This window comes from Beta vulgaris, chromosome 2 (genome assembly GCF_026745355.1).
Source record: "Beta vulgaris subsp. vulgaris cultivar EL10 chromosome 2, EL10.2, whole genome shotgun sequence".
NCBI lineage: Eukaryota > Viridiplantae > Streptophyta > Magnoliopsida > Caryophyllales > Amaranthaceae > Beta > Beta vulgaris.
Genome location: NC_079203.1, coordinates 940,539 through 958,530, shown reverse-complemented (window position 1 = coordinate 958,530; position 17,992 = coordinate 940,539). Strand labels below are relative to the sequence as shown.

The 17,992-nt window shown below is 36.8% G+C and overlaps 3 protein-coding genes and 1 long non-coding RNA gene across 4 annotated transcripts; 1 reads left to right on the top strand and 3 right to left on the bottom strand.

Annotated features, from left to right (window-relative positions):
• Nucleotides 1-242: 242 nt before the first annotated feature.
• LOC104884833 (hypothetical protein) lies at nucleotides 243-3,576 on the bottom strand. Its single transcript, XM_010669531.4, has 5 exons — nucleotides 3,345-3,576; nucleotides 3,059-3,154; nucleotides 2,374-2,499; nucleotides 1,091-1,130; nucleotides 243-706 (listed from the first exon to the last, which is right to left on the bottom strand). Exons 1-5 carry the CDS (start codon nucleotides 3,483-3,485, stop codon nucleotides 633-635), a joined length of 477 nt encoding a protein of 158 aa, XP_010667833.1. The 5' UTR covers nucleotides 3,486-3,576; the 3' UTR covers nucleotides 243-632.
• An 806-nt stretch (nucleotides 3,577-4,382) lies between these two features.
• Nucleotides 4,383-6,921, top strand: LOC104884834 (F-box/WD-40 repeat-containing protein 1). Its single transcript, XM_048638055.2, has 2 exons — nucleotides 4,383-4,537; nucleotides 5,439-6,921. Exon 2 carries the CDS (start codon nucleotides 5,838-5,840, stop codon nucleotides 6,741-6,743), a length of 906 nt encoding a protein of 301 aa, XP_048494012.2. The 5' UTR covers nucleotides 4,383-4,537; nucleotides 5,439-5,837; the 3' UTR covers nucleotides 6,744-6,921.
• Nucleotides 6,922-10,693: 3,772 nt separating this feature from the next.
• LOC109134487 (uncharacterized) lies at nucleotides 10,694-11,700 on the bottom strand. The gene is made up of 3 exons (XR_008968405.1): nucleotides 11,545-11,700; nucleotides 11,414-11,459; nucleotides 10,694-10,823 (listed from the first exon to the last, which is right to left on the bottom strand). It is a non-coding gene; the product is annotated as an uncharacterized LOC109134487 (long non-coding RNA).
• A 118-nt stretch (nucleotides 11,701-11,818) lies between these two features.
• LOC130590637 (uncharacterized) lies at nucleotides 11,819-12,413 on the bottom strand. The gene is made up of 2 exons (XM_057393125.1): nucleotides 11,882-12,413; nucleotides 11,819-11,826 (listed from the first exon to the last, which is right to left on the bottom strand). The coding sequence occupies exons 1-2, from the start codon at nucleotides 12,411-12,413 to the stop codon at nucleotides 11,819-11,821; spliced, it is 540 nt and encodes a 179-aa protein (XP_057249108.1).
• Nucleotides 12,414-17,992: the final 5,579 nt, after the last annotated feature.

Below are 17,992 nucleotides of genomic sequence, written 5' to 3'. Positions count from 1 at the left end.
AACTAAAAAGATGTTAACAACGAAGAATCGTCAAGATCAATGTTCATTGGAGAACAATTGATGTACATTAATTTCACATATTCATTGGAGAACAGTTGATGTACATTACTTTCATGCGTTTTATGTTTTTTGGGCTGCGTTTTGGTCCATGTCTACCATTAGAATGTTAAACACAGACACCATCTGGAGGTGATGATGAATAGCAATAAAGAATCATAAAGGAAAAACCACATGCTTCTGCATATAAAAATACAGTAAGGAACTGCAGCTCTTAAAATTGCACCAAAAGACGTTTCTCAGACGTACAAATAACCTGAAGCGGTAATCAACATATGAAGACACAGCCAGAATTTTTGGGAGTATGAACACCAGTAGAACAAAAGATTATTAATATTGATACAGGTCATACAGCTACAGACATATTTTCCCAGCCCTGAACACTATGATGCATTCAGTCTGCTTACAATTTGAATCAAACTCAAATCACTAGTTGCATCGAGGTTAGAGGATTCAAATTCCTGAGAAGAAACAAGGTGTTTGTAATTTGTACAAGTGGTGCATTTGTGTCACTAGGCATGTGGACCTCTTCGTTCTTTTGCCACCATATCGAGCAATAAGCAGAAAAAGGACCATTAATTGCTTCTAACAATTGACGCAAACAGCAAATCGTTAATATTTTCTGGCACGGCGTTGTCCTCTTCATATCCTGCAAGATTACCACACATTCTCAAATGTGGCTCTGAGATGGCCGCATAAAACATTTACATAGACGAGAAGTCGCTACACCTTTGATTGAGAAAGTTTTAAGAGTCTGTTGGCAGTTACTACTACATTTTAGAATCCCTAATAGTGTTAATGGAGAAAAAATCCCAGTAGCGGAGTACTCTCAAAGATTTTCAATTTTATATGCCTACCGCCATGAACACAAGCCTCCTACAGTCCTACTGACGAAAAGTATTAATGAGGTATACAGAAAATTGAGGTGCTGCCTTGAGGCGTGCTTGTTATCGATTTTATCTCTTATCTTTCACAAAGGAACGAGAGATTAAAACCAAAGTAACTGATAATTGTCACATTCAAGGATCTATACCTGTTCTTGATCTAACATGAGTTGTCCATTCCTCGATAATCTGCATGAACAAATGAAGCGGATAAAAAACATAGATGATCTAGGATTATTGCAGGAAGATATGTATACAAAAGAACATTGAACAACATCAAGAGAAATAATCTGTCAAGGACAAGTATTACAAGCCCCTCAGAAATGCTGAGCAGATGCTTTCTGCTAGCAGTTAACACGGGAGAGCATTGCCCCATATTGATTTAGGTTGCTTGCTGGCAAGTGGTGTAAAAACTCCAAACACCACTTGGAAAAAAGACAACCTTAACACAGATCCACACAAAAAGACAAAACAAAAAAGAGGAACACATTTTTGTGTTGAAACACACTGAATTTGCGAAATCAATTGAAGGCAAAAACCAATAAATAGAAGCATTTCACTGCCAAGCACTGTTACTAACTAGATTACATATAACATAACATTTCAAGGGTACTTCGATCAGCAAATTACCACCCCAGTGCTTGTAAAGAGGCTCCTGCTCAAGGTGGGGTAAGTAAAATGGACAAACCATTACTGGTTCATGCAAGAAATTGGCAAGCAATTCAAAAATCTACTCTCCACAAAGCAAGGACAAGCAGTTATGACCTTATCAAAGTGGGAAGTAATGAATTACTGCAGAAGCCAGACAGTATGCAACTAAAACATAATAGAATTTTAGGAGAAATAATGTGGCAAGGACAAGCATTGCAAGCTCCTCAGAATAGCCGAGTGGATGCTTTCTGATAGCCTATGTTAATCGGACTCCCATATTTTGTCGGACACAGGTAGCTTAAGTGTCAAGTGTCCGACTTGTCAATTTTTTTTTTTAAAAAAAACATGATTTTGTCCCAAAATGAAGTGCCAAAGTGTTTATACCCTAGTTGGAGCATTGAGGATCCGACTCGGGTAAATCTAATAAAATGAAGAGTTCAAGTAACATAGCTGCTAGCAGTTGCTACAAGAGCCTGCCATTTGCCTTTAATTTGATCTAGGTTGCTTGCTGGCAAGTGGTGCGATTCTCCAAACATCACTTGGAAAAGAGAACCTTTGAAATAAATAGATGAAAAGAAGGGAACATACACACGTTGACACACACACACACACAGAGAACAAAGTATGGCAATAAAAGAAGCATATCTCTGCCTAGCAATATTACCAATTAGCTTACATATAAGCATCTCCTTACAAGGGTAAGGAAAATACAGAAGCCATTGCTGGTTTCTTGCAGGGAACATATCCGTTCTCCATAAAGTGAAAGACAAGCAGTTATAACCTGATTAAAGCTGGTAAAGGCAGCATCTTCAGAATCACTAGTCACCGGAATGCCAACAGAAGCTTGCATACGCTGCACCATGCTCCTATTGCCAACAAGAATGGAACTCGCCTTATCAATTAAGTCCTGCAATGTCAAACACCTGAGTAACAAATGGCATAACCACTAAGACAGTCAAATACAAATATGCATGAACCAACAAGTAATCTGCAGAAACACATCAGCATATTGCTTCTCTTATTTCCATGAACAATTAAACATTTCTAAAGAGAACATCAATTGATTCAGGATTTCACGCTTTGAAACGGTGCGGGTCTTAGGCAGCTAACATGAAAATATGACAATATAGGACAACAACATACATTATCATTCCTCTCCAATCTGTTTGAACCAATTATATCAAACACCTTTACTTCTAGAATGTAATAATATAACAATCAACTGACTTAGTACCCAACTTTTGAGCATTTCACAGCATTATTTCCTGTCTTACATATACATACAAAAATAAATCCACAACACTCACTTCTCCCCCAAAAACCTAGAAACAACATGAACAATCAAAATTCAAATTAACCCCATTAAAACCCTCAAACCCACCATCAATTATCCGGAAATAAGCTGATAACTGCAAAATAAATGATTTTTTTTTAAAAAAACAATTTTTATTAAAAATAGAGCAAACCTGCTTAGCAATGAGAAGCTGGCGACACTGATCTTTGAGAGAAGAGAGTTCATCCTGAACTTTCTTAATTCGACCCACAAGTTTCATAGGATTTGCCTGAAATAACAATGATATTATCAAATTTCCAAAATTTCTCATCTAAATTGTACCAAAAAAATTCATACCCACAAAAACTAAAAGAAAAAAGGAAACTTGGAAGTACCCATTTGACATTTGAATTTGGAAAAACAGAAATTAGTTGATAGACTCATAAATTAATAAGAAAGTGGATGAAAAAAGGGTTTACATTATCTGGGTAAATTTGTTGGAATTCTTTGTCGAGTTTGAAGTGAAGTAGTGAGAGATCGTGGTGAGCTTTAGTGAAGAGAGTGAGTAGATTGTCTACTGCTGGGTGATGTTGATACTCCTCTTTCTGCCCCATCATCATCTTCTTCTTCTTTACTTTTTCTCACTCCTTGACTGAATAGAGCGATTTAAATTGCATAGAAACTACAAAACCACAAATTGCCGCCAACCCTAAACCAGTCCCGTAAAGAGTTGGTTTTCAAAGAGACCGCCTAATTCTAATTTAAAATAGATGATGATCAAAGTTAAGAGGAGAACAAACTATTTTAATATCGTAACGAGCTAAATCTATTTAGTGATCAGTTTTCATCCATCCAGTTTTCATATCATGTACTCAATGTAGCGACTAATGTTGGGTTACTTTTTTTGAAATTGTTTGAGATTCAAAGAAAAATAGAGGAATGAGAGGAAATGAGCAAGTAAGTTTCGCTTATTAGAAGAATATAGGCTATGTATTTATCGAATTTTATGTTAAAACTAGTTATTAGGCCCGGGTTATGCCCAGGGTAAGAAAATATTTTATTTATTAATAGAATACTTTATGATAATAACACTAAATATAACTTAGTTTGATGGTTAAGACTTACTATATGTACTTGAGGTTTTGTGATCAAATCCCCTATACTCCACAATTTTTAAATTTTTTATTGTACATGGAGTCAATTATCATTTTTGTAAAAATTATAGGTATTTTACCAAAATTGTCCAAAATAAATAAATAGAGTGTTTAGAATAATTGCTTTCTATTTTTTTTTAAAAAGATTAGAAAAATGTCGTTATGATATGCGTTATTCATACATCACCTTGATTATTGTTGCTTTCTCCTCCTAACACCACCTCACAAAAAAAAAGAAGCACTGTCCTATTACGACTTTGTTTGGTAAGATGTAAAATATTTTTCTTGAAAATAAATTTTCCTTTTTCTCTCATTTTTTTTTTTGTTTTAGTTGGTAATAAATCAAGTTTTCTTTCAACGGGTAATCTCCTAAATAGGTAAAAAATCATTTTCCTTTTATAAAAAGGAAGAAAAACATTCATCCTCCTTAGCAATCTTTCACTCTCCTCTCATTCATCTTCTCCCTTCACCTTCCTTCTGTAACACTTCAACTGAGACCTCTTCCATGAGCATACGAGGTTTGATTTTCTTTCTCAAATCTTAATTTTATTAAGTAAAGTCTTGTGCTTTTGTTGTTCCCTTTAATTAATTTTCTAGTGCTTTTGTTGTTCTTTTTTTTTTTTTTTATTAATTTTCTTGTGCTTTTGTTGTTCCTTTTCATTAGTTTTCTTGTGCTTTTGTTGTTCCTTTAAATTAGTTATAACCCTTTACTTTCTTATGATCAAAGCTTCTGATTTCTCTGTTAAGAGTGCAAATTTTCGACTCAAATATCATAATTTCAAGATACGACTTAGAAATATTTGATTTTGGAATTTGCATTATAGTTATCAATTCTCATGCCATATAATTTCATATTAAAATTCGTTAATGATCTCATTTATTGATCAAATCAAAGATATTATTCGTTTAGCGTTTGTGATTGTAGCCATGATATTCCTTGGACTTGGTTGCTTATGCCAATATATATTTTGACGATCATTTGTGCATTGTGCATTGATTTTTAACGCGTACTTTTGGATTTTTCTATGCAAATTTTTGGAGCCACTCGAAATTTATCAGTGCATTATGATAAATAAATTAATTATTTTGTGGTGTTATGTGTTAAGCTTTGCTTTTTTATCAGACTTTCCATAATCTTATTGTGAAATTTTGTGGTGTTGAGGATTTGACATAGCAACTTGAGGTATATATAGAGTTCGATTATTGCATACGTAGCAACTCGAGGCCACATTCATGAAGAGTCCGACTATATATTACACTTGAACCTTAGCTCTCATTGCACCCTGGGTGGGGTTATTTGCTGGGATATTGTTTTATTTGAGTTGTTAATTTCTCATCACTACATTAGTAATATTAATACATACTCTCCATTGATGATTAATGGGCTCTTGTTTCTATGGTGCTCCTTGTTTTGTGAAGAAACAACATTTTGGGTCATAATTGAGACGGGGAGAAATTGCAAAACCCAGGTTTAAGGGCACCCTGCTCTATTAACTGTTGCAAATTGTAGCCCATGGAAGAAAACTGATCCTTCCGGATGATCTGTTACAGCACATACTATCAAGGCTTCCAGTCCGAGACTTGTTGCGCGGGAGATGTGTGTGTAAAGATTGGTGTGCCCTCATTGATAGCCCTAGCTTCATCAGGAAGCACTACCAAGTTCAAACTTCCATTTGCAAAGTCGATGCAACATGCCACTTTGTCAATCAAGTGGGTCAGAAGTTGGGTCGTGTAGTATCATTCCACCTTCTCTCTATACACCAAGGAGATGTCTCTACTTTGGATTTGGATGAGGATATAGCACGCGATAGTAATGACATGCTCTCCTGTGGTCATGATTATGATGAACAGTATTTTGCTAGTTGCAATGGGTGTGTCAATGGTGTCATTTTGCTTACTTTGAAGGACAACGACCGAGACAGGAAACGGGATTGTTTTGGCTTGTGGAATCCTGCCACTAGAGAATTCAAGTCTCTCGCATATCCAAATGTTAGAAATTGTTTTGAAGTTGTGGGATTTGGGTTTGATGTGCTATCTAGTGATTTCAAAATATTGGGAGCATATGAAATATTTAACCCCGAGCCTGTTACTTACTATGAAGTGTACTCACTGAGAAGCAGTGCTTGGAAGCCGCTCGGAGCACCGCCAATTGGTAGAATAACACTACCCGTTACTGATGCGTACTTAAATGGTGTGTTTTATTGGTCTACTGTGCCAGAATATGGAAGCGGCAGACTTGTGTCCTTTAATTTTAGTTCTGAGATTTTCAAGGAATCTGATATTCCCGAGGATGCCAAGTCTCGGGTTCGCTACGACTTCGAAATCATGATTGCACTCTACAAGGAAAGTATTGCATTGTTCATGAGCCATGAGGTCCAGGGAAAGGCTGCAATATGTAAAAACGTTGATGTTTGGGTTGTGACTGGATTTGATGATTGTGGGATCCCACTATCATGGCAGCATTTGTTCACTGTGGGACCAACTCCTGCCAACTTTCGCCTAGATGTTCTTACAACACGAGTGGATGGTGATCTTCTGCTCGTTTATGTGTATGAAGGTACAGACAACAGTCACAACACCCATCACGTCGAACTGGACCGTGAAGAGTACCTGTATAATCCCTCAACAGCTGAGTTCAAGTATTTTGGTATAGGTAACTGGGCTACCTATTACAGATATGCAGAAAGTTTGTTTCCTTTATCTAGGAGACTCATTCAGTCCTAAGAGTGCTGCGATATTTTCACTTGCTTCTATTTTTTGTTTCGGATCTTATTTTAATTAAGTTGCACTTGTTATAGAAAAACAATATCCTGCTTCTGGTAATTTGCGCCGACTATTTGAAGAATTAAAGTTGTGATTTGTCTAATATTTATCGTAACCTCTTATAAGACATGTTTGCTCAGATGCTGTTGTTCTTGGTCCGTGTTTTTCTGCTGTTGTTTGTCCTCAATGTTGGAATATTTTTTTACCAACGCAATACTCGTCAAGGAAAAAACAATAGTACCAACCTACGTTTCAATGTTTAATTGAAGAGTCAAGCTGGATACGGGTCAAAACTCGAAGGATGACCTGTTAGAGACAGACAGGGAAGGTTGAGAAAGGCACAGTTGTGTATTTATTCGTCATATATACTCATGTAACTCATCCATAATAATTTTTTTTTTGACAACATGAAAAACGTACAGAAATAAAAACAAACTAAAACAAATTTAATGAACAGGAAAGGGAAAACCATTATCCCTGCAATGCTAGGCAAGATTGTGGGCCGCGGGGACACATTTTGACGAGATACTTTCAGAATCTTGCAACAGTCGAGGGAGGAGGCAAGGTTTTGAGGTATTAGAAGTAATCGATAGGTGAATCGACGCCTTAGCTTGTAGGTCGCCTCATATATTTGACGTCACTCGGCCTGACTTAGCTTATGTTGTTGTAGAGGTGATCGTGGGCCGGGCCGCGGCCAAAAAAAAATTGCCCGTTGGTCGGGCCGGGTCGGGCCTAAATTGCGGTCCGAATTTTTGTGTCCAAATCCCGCTATTTCGGGCCTAAATTAGCGGGTTTTTGCGGGCCAAAAAATAGACTAAAAAGTCGTTTTTAGCTTGCCCGGCCAAAGCCCGCCCAAACCAAAAAAAATAGGGCGGGCCGAAAAATTCTGCCCAAAACCCAGCCCAAAAACGGGCCGGAATGATCACCTCTATGTTGTTCTAGAGGTGATCATGGGCCAGGTTCGGGCCGGGCTGCGGCCAAAAGAATTTGCCCGTTGGTCGGGCCGGGCCTAAATTGCGGGCCGAATTTTTGTGTCCAAAGCCCGCTATTTCAGGCCTAAATTAGCGGGCTTTTGCGGGCCAAAACGGGCCGGGCAGAAAAATTCTGCCCAAAACCCGGCCCAAAAACAGGTCGGGCCAAAATGATCACCTCTATGTTGTTCACATCTTATCTCGATTTATGCAGGAGCCTCAACAAGCTCATTGGGAGGTTTCTTTACATGTTGTTCGTATTTGAAAGGTACCCCAGATTAGGATATCTTATTGCGTTCAGACAGTGAGTTATCTCTTTAAAAATTGGTGTGATTCTGATTGGGCTGCGTGTCCTATCACACGACGTTCCTTGTCTGGTTGGATTGTGTTCTTAGGACACTCTCCCATTTCGTGGAAGACTAAGAAACAACATATTATTTCGCGCTCATCTACCGAAGTCAAGTATCGCTCTATGGCTGCAATTACTTCTGAGCTAAAGTGGTTAAAAGGTCTTCTCTTGGGTTTGGGTGTTCATCATCCCAAATACATTCCTTTGTTTAGTGATAGTCAGTTTTTGCATGCTCTCCATCTTGCTAAGAATCCTGTTTTATTGAGTGCAATAAGTATATTGAGGTAGATTATCACTTTGTCCGGGATGCTATCACTGACAGGCTCATTATTGAGCCTTTTGTTGGAATTATAAAAACAAATATAAAACTTAAATAAAGAAACAATTCAAACACAACTAAAACATCTTTGATTAATAATTTTCCATACTTTACGAGTACAACAAATTAAAGACGCTATATATAAGCTAACATTAACCACTTGAAACTAGATAGTAGGAGACTTTAACTGACCCACTAACTGACCTTCATTAACTATTCCACTAACTAAAACAATCTGCTCCTATAATTAAGTCGTGCACACGGCACACCTCCACTAACAAAAGCATCCTAAATATATAACTACCACATGTTGCTAAACTATAGGAACTAGTTTTGAATAAGTCACTCAGCACTCCCCCTTATTCAAAAATCTCACATACTCAACTACTGTTGCTTATTATTGACTTCGAACATGCAATCCAGATTGCCATAGACACACTTCACTGCTGCTGCTCCAAGAATTCTCTTTGCTGCCAAGATACAATCCACCACGACCACAAACACGCAATCACAACTTGAATACGACAATGAACTTGACACTTTATTCTTAACATGAACTCGTAACCACACACTTAACTTGACTTTAGAAAAGTTCTTCTTCGACCTTTTGAACAAAATTGGTTTGTTCACCACCTTGCTCATCTCTTTGTTTATCCCAACACCTATCTTCTTTATGACCATACCTCTTGCAATAATAGCATTGAATGTTACTCATAGATTGACGTTGTCCTTCGAATCGACCACCACTTTCTTCACGACCTCGACCTCGACCTCGACTACCCATACCACGACCTTGACCCCGACCCCGACCATCTTCATAATGCCATTCATTTGACATTTCTCCCTTAACTTGGAAGGCTTTTTCCGACATTTTCATTGTCCGGCCTTAAAATTCTATCTTCATGGGCTAAAAAGGAACCCATTAACTCATCAAAACTATAAGAGGACATATTTTTTGACTCCTCAATTGCAGCAACAACATGATTGTAATTTTTTGTAAGACTCCTTAAAACTTTACGCACCACTGTTGAGTCACTAATATTTTATTTCACCAAACGACCTCATTTGATTAACTATACTTGACACTTTAGACAAATAATCTTGCACAAACTCTTTTTCTTTCATTTTAAGTGATTCAAAATTACCATGGAGGTTTTGCAACTTGACAGAAATTACCTTACTATCACCTCTATACTCCATTTTCAAAATTTCCCAAGCTTCCTTTGCCATCTTAGCGGTTGAAATTCGAGGAAATATATCATCATCCACTGCAGATTGGATGATAAATAAAGCTTTCGCATTTAATTTGCGATTGTCACGTAACTTTTTATTGGGGACCTCCGGTGGCTCCTCCGGTTCCTCATACCCGCTCTCAACAAGATCCCATAACTCCTAGGATTGAAACATAGTTTGCATCTTGATACTCCATAAATGATACTTCTCACCTTTAAATATTGGAATTTGGGGTGTATTTGAATGAATGCCATTAGTGGCCATGACAAACTAACACTTTCTCAACATTTGTGTAAACAAAACCTCTCCTCCCTTTTTTTTTTTTTTGTTTTTGTTTCCCTCCTTAGAATCTAACCTGAAGCTCTTGATACCATGTTGGAATTATAAAAACACATATAAAACTTAAATAAAGAAACAATTCAAACACAACTAAAACGTCTTTGATTAATAATTTTCCATACTTTACGAGTACAACAAAGACGCTATATATAAGCTAACATTAACCACTTGAAACTAGAAAGTAGGAGACTTTAACTGACCCACTAACTGACCTCCATTAACTATTCCACTAACTAAAACAATCTGCTCCTATGATTAAGTCGTGCACACGGCACACCTCCACTAATATAACAAAAGCATCCTAAATATTAATAACTACCACATGTTGCTAAACTATAGGAACTAGTTTTGAATAAGTCACTCAACATTTAGAGTTAAGTACATAGGAGGGTACTCAACTTTGATGAAAGTTCCAGTTAAGATACTGAACTTTCAAAAGTTCCAGTTAAGGTACTGGAATTGGACGGCCGTTAGTCTAAGGGACTAAACTTTGCGTTGCCGTTAACAGACCCTAAATTAAAAGTAAAATGTGACATGGCAATAAATACATGGTGACGTGGCACTAAAATACAAAATGACAGTTAATTCAGTACCCTTTAATTCAAAAAAGCCAGCGAAATTCTTCAACGGTAACAAATGAACATATTATATTATAAACTGAACCATATTAACAGATATATTAACATTCAAAAAATCATCTCTCTCAAGAAATCAGGAGCAGCAAAAAATAAGAACTTCCACAACACGAAAAATTTCTGATATTGGTGTTCTTCCATCAGCAGCAAAAAAAAATCAACTTCATCACCTTCCATTAATCAGGTACAAAGCAACTGCATTAATGAAAATTAAACCTAATGTTAATTTTTTGCCCTTTTTTACCAATATGAATTTTAATTCATAGTATTTTGTTCACCTAGGCAGCATAATGTCAAGAAATAGCTATGGTGGTTCCATGCCCCCAATTCCCAAAAGATGTCATTGTGGGTTTGTTGTAACCAAAATCAGAGCCTGGACAAGGGACAACCCTGGTAGAAGGTTTGTAGCATGCCCTGACTACGATGCTGAGACTGATACAAGGGGGTGCAAGTTATTCAAATGGTGTGATGTTGAAGAGCCTATAGAGTGGCAAAAAAATGTGATTTTGGGGTTAATGGAGGAGAAGCAGGAGCTTAGAAGGGAAGTGATGTTGCTGAGGCACAATTTGAAGACAGCAAATGAGAAGGCAAGGAAGATTGAATCAAAATATATCATGCTGAAAATGAAGAAGGGTGGATTTATGTGTGTTAGGGCTTGGATTTGTGTACTCCTTGTTGTTCTTGTTTGTTTATGGTACAATATATAACTATGTAAGGGGTTTATTTAGGACTCTAATTACTATATCAAGCATGTAGTAGCATATTATTAATTAAATATAAGTTACCTTTCAACTATTTTCTCCTTTGCATCCTTCTAGCCATTGCTAGGTCCTGAATATATATAAACAAATAATTCAGAATACATGTGCAGATTATAAGTTAAGAAAATGTTAGCTAATTCAATCAAATCACATACCTGTAAGGCTTGGCTAGTTATTGTTTGTGAAGCTTGTGAACCCCCTGGTTGTGACTGGCTAAATGAGTATTCTTGGCTGAATGAATATATGGTCTGCTCACCCTCATAATCTGAATAACATGCTACTCTTCTTTGTGGGATTGTGTGATTGAGGGGTTGAGTAGGTGCTGTGTGGTGGCTGTGTGCTGTGGTGGCTGCTGTGGCTGTGTGTGTGGTGGCTGCTGTGGTTGGAGAGTAGCAACTCTTTGGTAGCCACTTGGGTAGGTGTATACACCTACACCTCTATGGTGCATGGGTACAGTAGGTACATTCTGTGCACGGCTACTAGTTGACTCACTTGCACCCATGCGCACAGACTCTGTAGGTACATTCTTGCAACCTCTCTTGTTATGCCCTTGAACACCACATAGGCTGCATGTCATTACTGAGCCTGTTTTTTTCAATTTCCCTGAACTTGTAACTTCTCCAGCTGCCTTCCTTCTCTTCACTTGGCGCCTATTGTGCACTTTCTTGAGTTTTGGTGCATTTACCAAAGTTTCTGAACTAGGCCACTCTTCTGCTCCATTTATAGGCTCCAACAAGTAGTCATATGCCTTCAAATACACTGATTTGGTGAAGAATGGGTTAACATAATGTTCTGGTTGATCAACTTTGTTCCAAATTGCAACCACTGCATGTTTGCATGGAATCCCACTTATTTGCCATGCATTACAGCTGCAAGTTCTAGCTTCCAAATTCACAACATATTTTGTTTGTGTTGCCCCTTCCCTCACCCCATAAGAGAACCCCCCATCCCAGAATGCATTCCATCCCCTAGCACCAATCTTGTGCTTCTCAACTTGCTGTTGTATTCTTGGACACAACAGCATCTCTTTCTTCCCTATTTATCCCTCTTCTTGTGTAGCCTCTCCATTATCCCCTCCCTGATGTCTTCCAACATAGTAATTATAGGTTTATGCCTTGAGTTCAATATGTAGGCATTGAAAACCTCACTCATGTTGTTATCCACACTATCACAACAAGATAGAGGAGTGTAGAAGGCTCTACACCATTTCTTGTAGTTCCTATTTAGAGATCATCAGCAGCTGCATTAGATATTATCCTCATCTCTCTAAGTTAAGAAAAATTCATTTTCTGTGGTGCTCTTAGCCATGATCCAGAACTGCTTCCTATACTCTAAGCCACCACCAAACACCCCTCTGAAGTTACAATAAACATGCCTTGCACATACCCTACTCTCAGCTTGGGGAAACACATCTGACACAGCCTTCAATAAACCTTTCTGCTGATCAGACATGAAAGTGTAACCAGCACCTTCATTTGATAATAAATCCTCCCCTAAAAATGTCAAAAACCATGTCCAACTAGAAGTTGATTCAACCTCTACTACTGCCCATGCAATTGGGAACATTTGGTTGTTCCCATCCCTCCCAACAGCAACTAAAAGTTGTCCACCATAGGGTCCTTTTAAGAAACATCCATCAAGAGATATAAAAGGCCTACATCCAGCTATGAACCCCTTTTTCAGTGCCTCAAAACAAATGTACATTCTTTCAAAAATATTTCCATCCATCTTAATTATCACTGTATTAGCTGGGTTACTTTTTTTTATCTCTGCAGCATACCTTGGCAGCAAGGTATATTGCTCCATATACTCCCCTACAATCAAACTTTGCCCCCTCCTCCAGCTCTGTAAGCTACACTCTGCTGACCCTAATCCCCCACTCTAGCCAGACTGTCTCTATTATATCTTGTAGCCTCAGATAAGGATTTATTTTGAACTTGCTCTTGTAATTTTGAGCAATCCAAGTAGCTGTCATGTTTCTGTTTTTAGGGGCTCTTCCACAAGTGTGCTTGGGCCACCAATGTTTTCACCATAAAGTATTCTCTTATAACTTCTCCAATTGAAGCCCAAATTCTCCAAGGACATCCTTTTTCCTTGTTCATTGTTCAGCATCTAGCACCTACCTGTTGGGGTCATTCTAGTAGATATGGTAGTTCTCTCCCAATCTCAATTGAGTAGTCAATTAATGCTTTTCTGAAAGTCTTTGCATTCTCAAACTGTTGTCCTACAAAAAACTTACACTCAACTTCCAACATCCCTCTCCATCTACCCTTTGCGTAAAGCACTGGTGTTTTTTTTTTTTGAAGGTGCAGCTTCTAAGTACCCATACTCCTCATCTTCATCTTCACTATGACTGTCAAGATCAGTATCACCTTTCAAGTCACCATCAAACAGATTTTCTCCTAATCCCTTAGTTGCAGATACTCTTTTTAACATCTCTATTTCTTCATCATAAGACTGTTGTTTTTTCTTTTCATCACTGACTTTGGTCCTGGCACTAACTAATTCATCATCATCCTCATCTGTGCCTTCTGTATCATAGTCTATATCTACATGGGGTTGGGTCTAGTATGGTCAGTATTTTGAGGAGGGACCAATGCCTCATCTCCATCACACAACAATTGCACAAAGGACCCTTCACCACCTAAGGACCCTTCACCACAATGAATTGACCCAACTCCACTCCATCCATTACCCACCCCAAATGGCCTAACTATTGCATGTTCTGTGTACACATGTACAAGTTGTATTGTAAAAGTAGTGCTAAAAATGGATCAAATAATTGCTTAGCATAGCCCAAGAATCTAATACCAGTACTAAAGTCTTTCCTAGGATCAACAAAATGCAGCTTAATGATGTTATTATAACCCAAGTTGTCTATGATTTGTTTTACATATGAAGCATCAACATTATCAGGTAAGTTTTCAAACACATTTACTTGACCACCTTCGTATCTAATGTCACCATGTACAAACCACTCTCCACCATGGTGCACACTTATGCAAGGTTTTATTTCCATAAAATCTGTCATACAAAAATTTATATACTAAAGTAAGTGCAAGGAATGGAAGAACACCAATGATATTGTAGGATCCATAAAAACCATTCATATATATATATATATAGTAACAAGTACAAAAATTGGCAAGCTCCAACCAATTACATAACATACTAAAGTTTTTTTGGAGCTTGCATTCATATAAACAACAAAACAAATCTGTCATAGCAGTGACAACCACCCTAAATAAAGCCAGTGGCTGTCACATTCTACCCCTCCACGCTATGACAGAGGCAAAACAAACTAACCCAACCCAAAAAAAAAAAACACCAACATCCTTCATCTTCAATCCTCTTTGAACAACCATGGAAACCCATCAAAGTATGAGTCATGTCCTTGTTGATCCAAGCATGGAGGTCCCTCCCATTGTTGGAGATAATATCATCTATTATCCACTTCTCAACGTGCCTACGATCATTAAGCCAGAGATAAGACTACTCCATAAGTTTCTGAGTCTCCACCAAAGCCTCCATTTCTTACAAGTCAGCTCAAGCTTGTACTGATCCTCCCACCTTACCCTAGAGAAAATGTGGGTCACTAGGATATCTTGATGTGAACACAAAGGGTGTGCATGGTAAAAGCTTCCATACCTAGTCATTAACAGAAACATAAAAAATTAATTAAATTTCACTTAACCCTAATCTGTATAAATTATACAATTAACAATTAACACTCACACAATCTGCAAAACCCAAATCCCAATTACAAAAAAAAATTATTTTACTAACCATCAAACCCTAAGCGTCATCAACATGCAACAAACAAATCCAACAAAAAAAAAACTTAAACTAGTTCCAAAAATCGCCTTTTTAAACAAGAAAACAACCAAAAAAACCCTTTTTGCTCCAGTTACACACAACAACCAAAAAGGTAACCAAAAAGTACTAAAAAGGAAAACAAAAGAAATAAATGAAGTTCTGTAAAAAAAAATAAGGAGTAAATGAAGTTCTGTACAAAAAAAAGGAGTAAATGAAGAAGAATATACCTTCTTCTGAAGTCTCTGTAATTCTTGGGAATTTTGGAGGTTTTGGGGTTGGCCACATACTATGATTATAAATGGCGTAAATGAAGAGGACAAAGAGTTGCAGTGATTTAAATAAGGAGAGTGAAAGAAGGAAAGTAAATATGAACAGTGAGAGAAGGAAAGTAAATAAAGACAAAGAATACAGAGAGTTGAGATAAATACCCGCGAAATAAACCGCCTCTTTAAAAGTAATCATTAGGTGGCGTTTCGTGTTGCACACGCGCCTAGGAAAATGTACCAAACGGTGCATTTGACAGAAAATCACCCAAAAGTAACGGACATCCAATTTCAGTACCTTAACTGGAACTTTTGAAAGTTCAGTACCTTAACTGGAACTTTTAGCAAAGTTGAGTACCCTCCTATGTACTTAACTCCAACATTTATGTGCCTACTTCTACTCAACTTGCAGATATTTTCATTAAAACTCTCGGCAAGTATCAGTTTAAATTTTTGTTATCCAAGTTGGACATTCTTGAGCCATTTCATGATTCAACTTGAGGGAAGGTTTTAAGAGATCTTGTATAGTTTTATATTGTTATATGGAGTGTATATTTCCTTTCCTTATTATTAGGTTTATTTGTATCATATATATATATATATATATATATATATATATATATATATATATATATATATTATATATATATATATATATATAGGAATGGGATCTTGTGAAAACAACAATTAAGCTGAAAACTGAAAACAGTTAATTTGAGCCGTTGGATTTATAAAATGATATTTTAGACGGCCATGATTTAACCATACGCGTGCCATCTGATTTTTTTCTCTTACTCCTCATTCTCAAACAGATTCTCTCTCTTAATCTCTTGAAACGCCATTTTCGCATCGCTTCAGGGGAAAATCTACATAAACAAGTAACCAATTCCACCAAATTCGCATCATCGTACAAAAATTCAGGCAAATTATACTCAACACCTGCTTTTGAACAGCGAATTTAATCCATTCATCAACGAAATTCGTATAATTTGCATCATACCTAAATTTGATGGAGAATTTCTCGATTTTTTTGCCATTGTGAAACCCTAACGCAGAGTCGACAAATTTGATGAAGGAGTTGCCATATTTGTGGTAGTTTTCATCGGAGAAGCTGAGTGTGGAGACCGAGTTCCAGACTGAGTTGAATCGTTTGGACAAAACAATGGTTTTCGCTGCTTCTTTGACGTAGAGGTGAGAGAGAATGTGAGCGAGTGCTAAATCGGGCAAACTCAGTGAGTCGATTAGGAGCAATTTTCAGGCGTTTACCTCGCGCGATTCATGATCGCCGGTTAATTCGCCGGAAAGTCGTTGATCTTCGACGACCATGAGAGTACTGGGGAGGAGTTCATCGGAGATGTTGCTTGTTATTTGTGAAGATCAAGTATTCAAGTCAGTGTTTTTTCACCAAAATTAACCCTTGAAATATCTATAGTTACCTTAGATGTGGAAGAAGTTACTCTTATAGCATATAAAGTTACTCTAAAAGTGCTAAAAGTTATCCTTGAAACATATATAAAATTACCTTAAAATTGCTAAAAGTTATCCTAAATATGGTAAAAGTTACCTTAAAAATGGTAATAGTTATTCTTATAATAAATAAAGTTATGCTTGAAATATATAGAATTACCCTTAATAATAAAGTTACCCCAAAATTGACAAAAATTACCCCAAAATTGACAAAAGTTACCCTAAAAGTATTAAAAGTTACCCTAAAGGGCTTAAAAGTTACCCTAAAGGGGTTAAAAGTTACCCTGTTTTCAGTTTTCAGACTAAGAGCTGTTTTCAGCGGATCCTACCCCTATATATATATATATATATATATATATATATATATATATATATATATATATATATATATATATATATATATATATATATATATATATATATATATATATGTGCAAATCTTAATGAGAAGAGCAAGCTTTAAGCCTAATTGTTATTTCACAATATAAGTATATTGTTTAAGAAAACAATACTTATAGCTTATAACTTATATACTCCAATCCACATGCATAGTCTTTAGATTGAACATAGAATAACCACATGCATTGATGTGTTTTAAAATATACCGCAAGTGCACGGTGTTTGTTTAGCAGAAACTGGCAAATACGGGTCGATCCACAGGGAGAGGAGTTCTACAGATTTGTGTCAATTATCTAACTATTTGCAGAGAGTAAATGATTGATTAATTAATAACTAAACTAAAATAAACTAAAACGCAGAAAAATGGAAATTTATCAATTAATTAAAAGTCTAGGGCAATCGATCGGTCCACCATGCTTATACCAGTTTAATCAATATAATATAGTTCAACAACACTTGGATTGAGATTCAAATAAATGAAGTAATTCGTTAATCCTTGGTCAGGCATTAACAACTCCTAGATTAACATATGCCAGTACGGTCGCTCAACATAATCAAATCTACCTATTGTAATAAGCCTCTAATGAATATGATCTTTCGATTCTAATTCTTATTAGCTAAACATAACTCATGATATTGCGCAATTACATGAATTAAA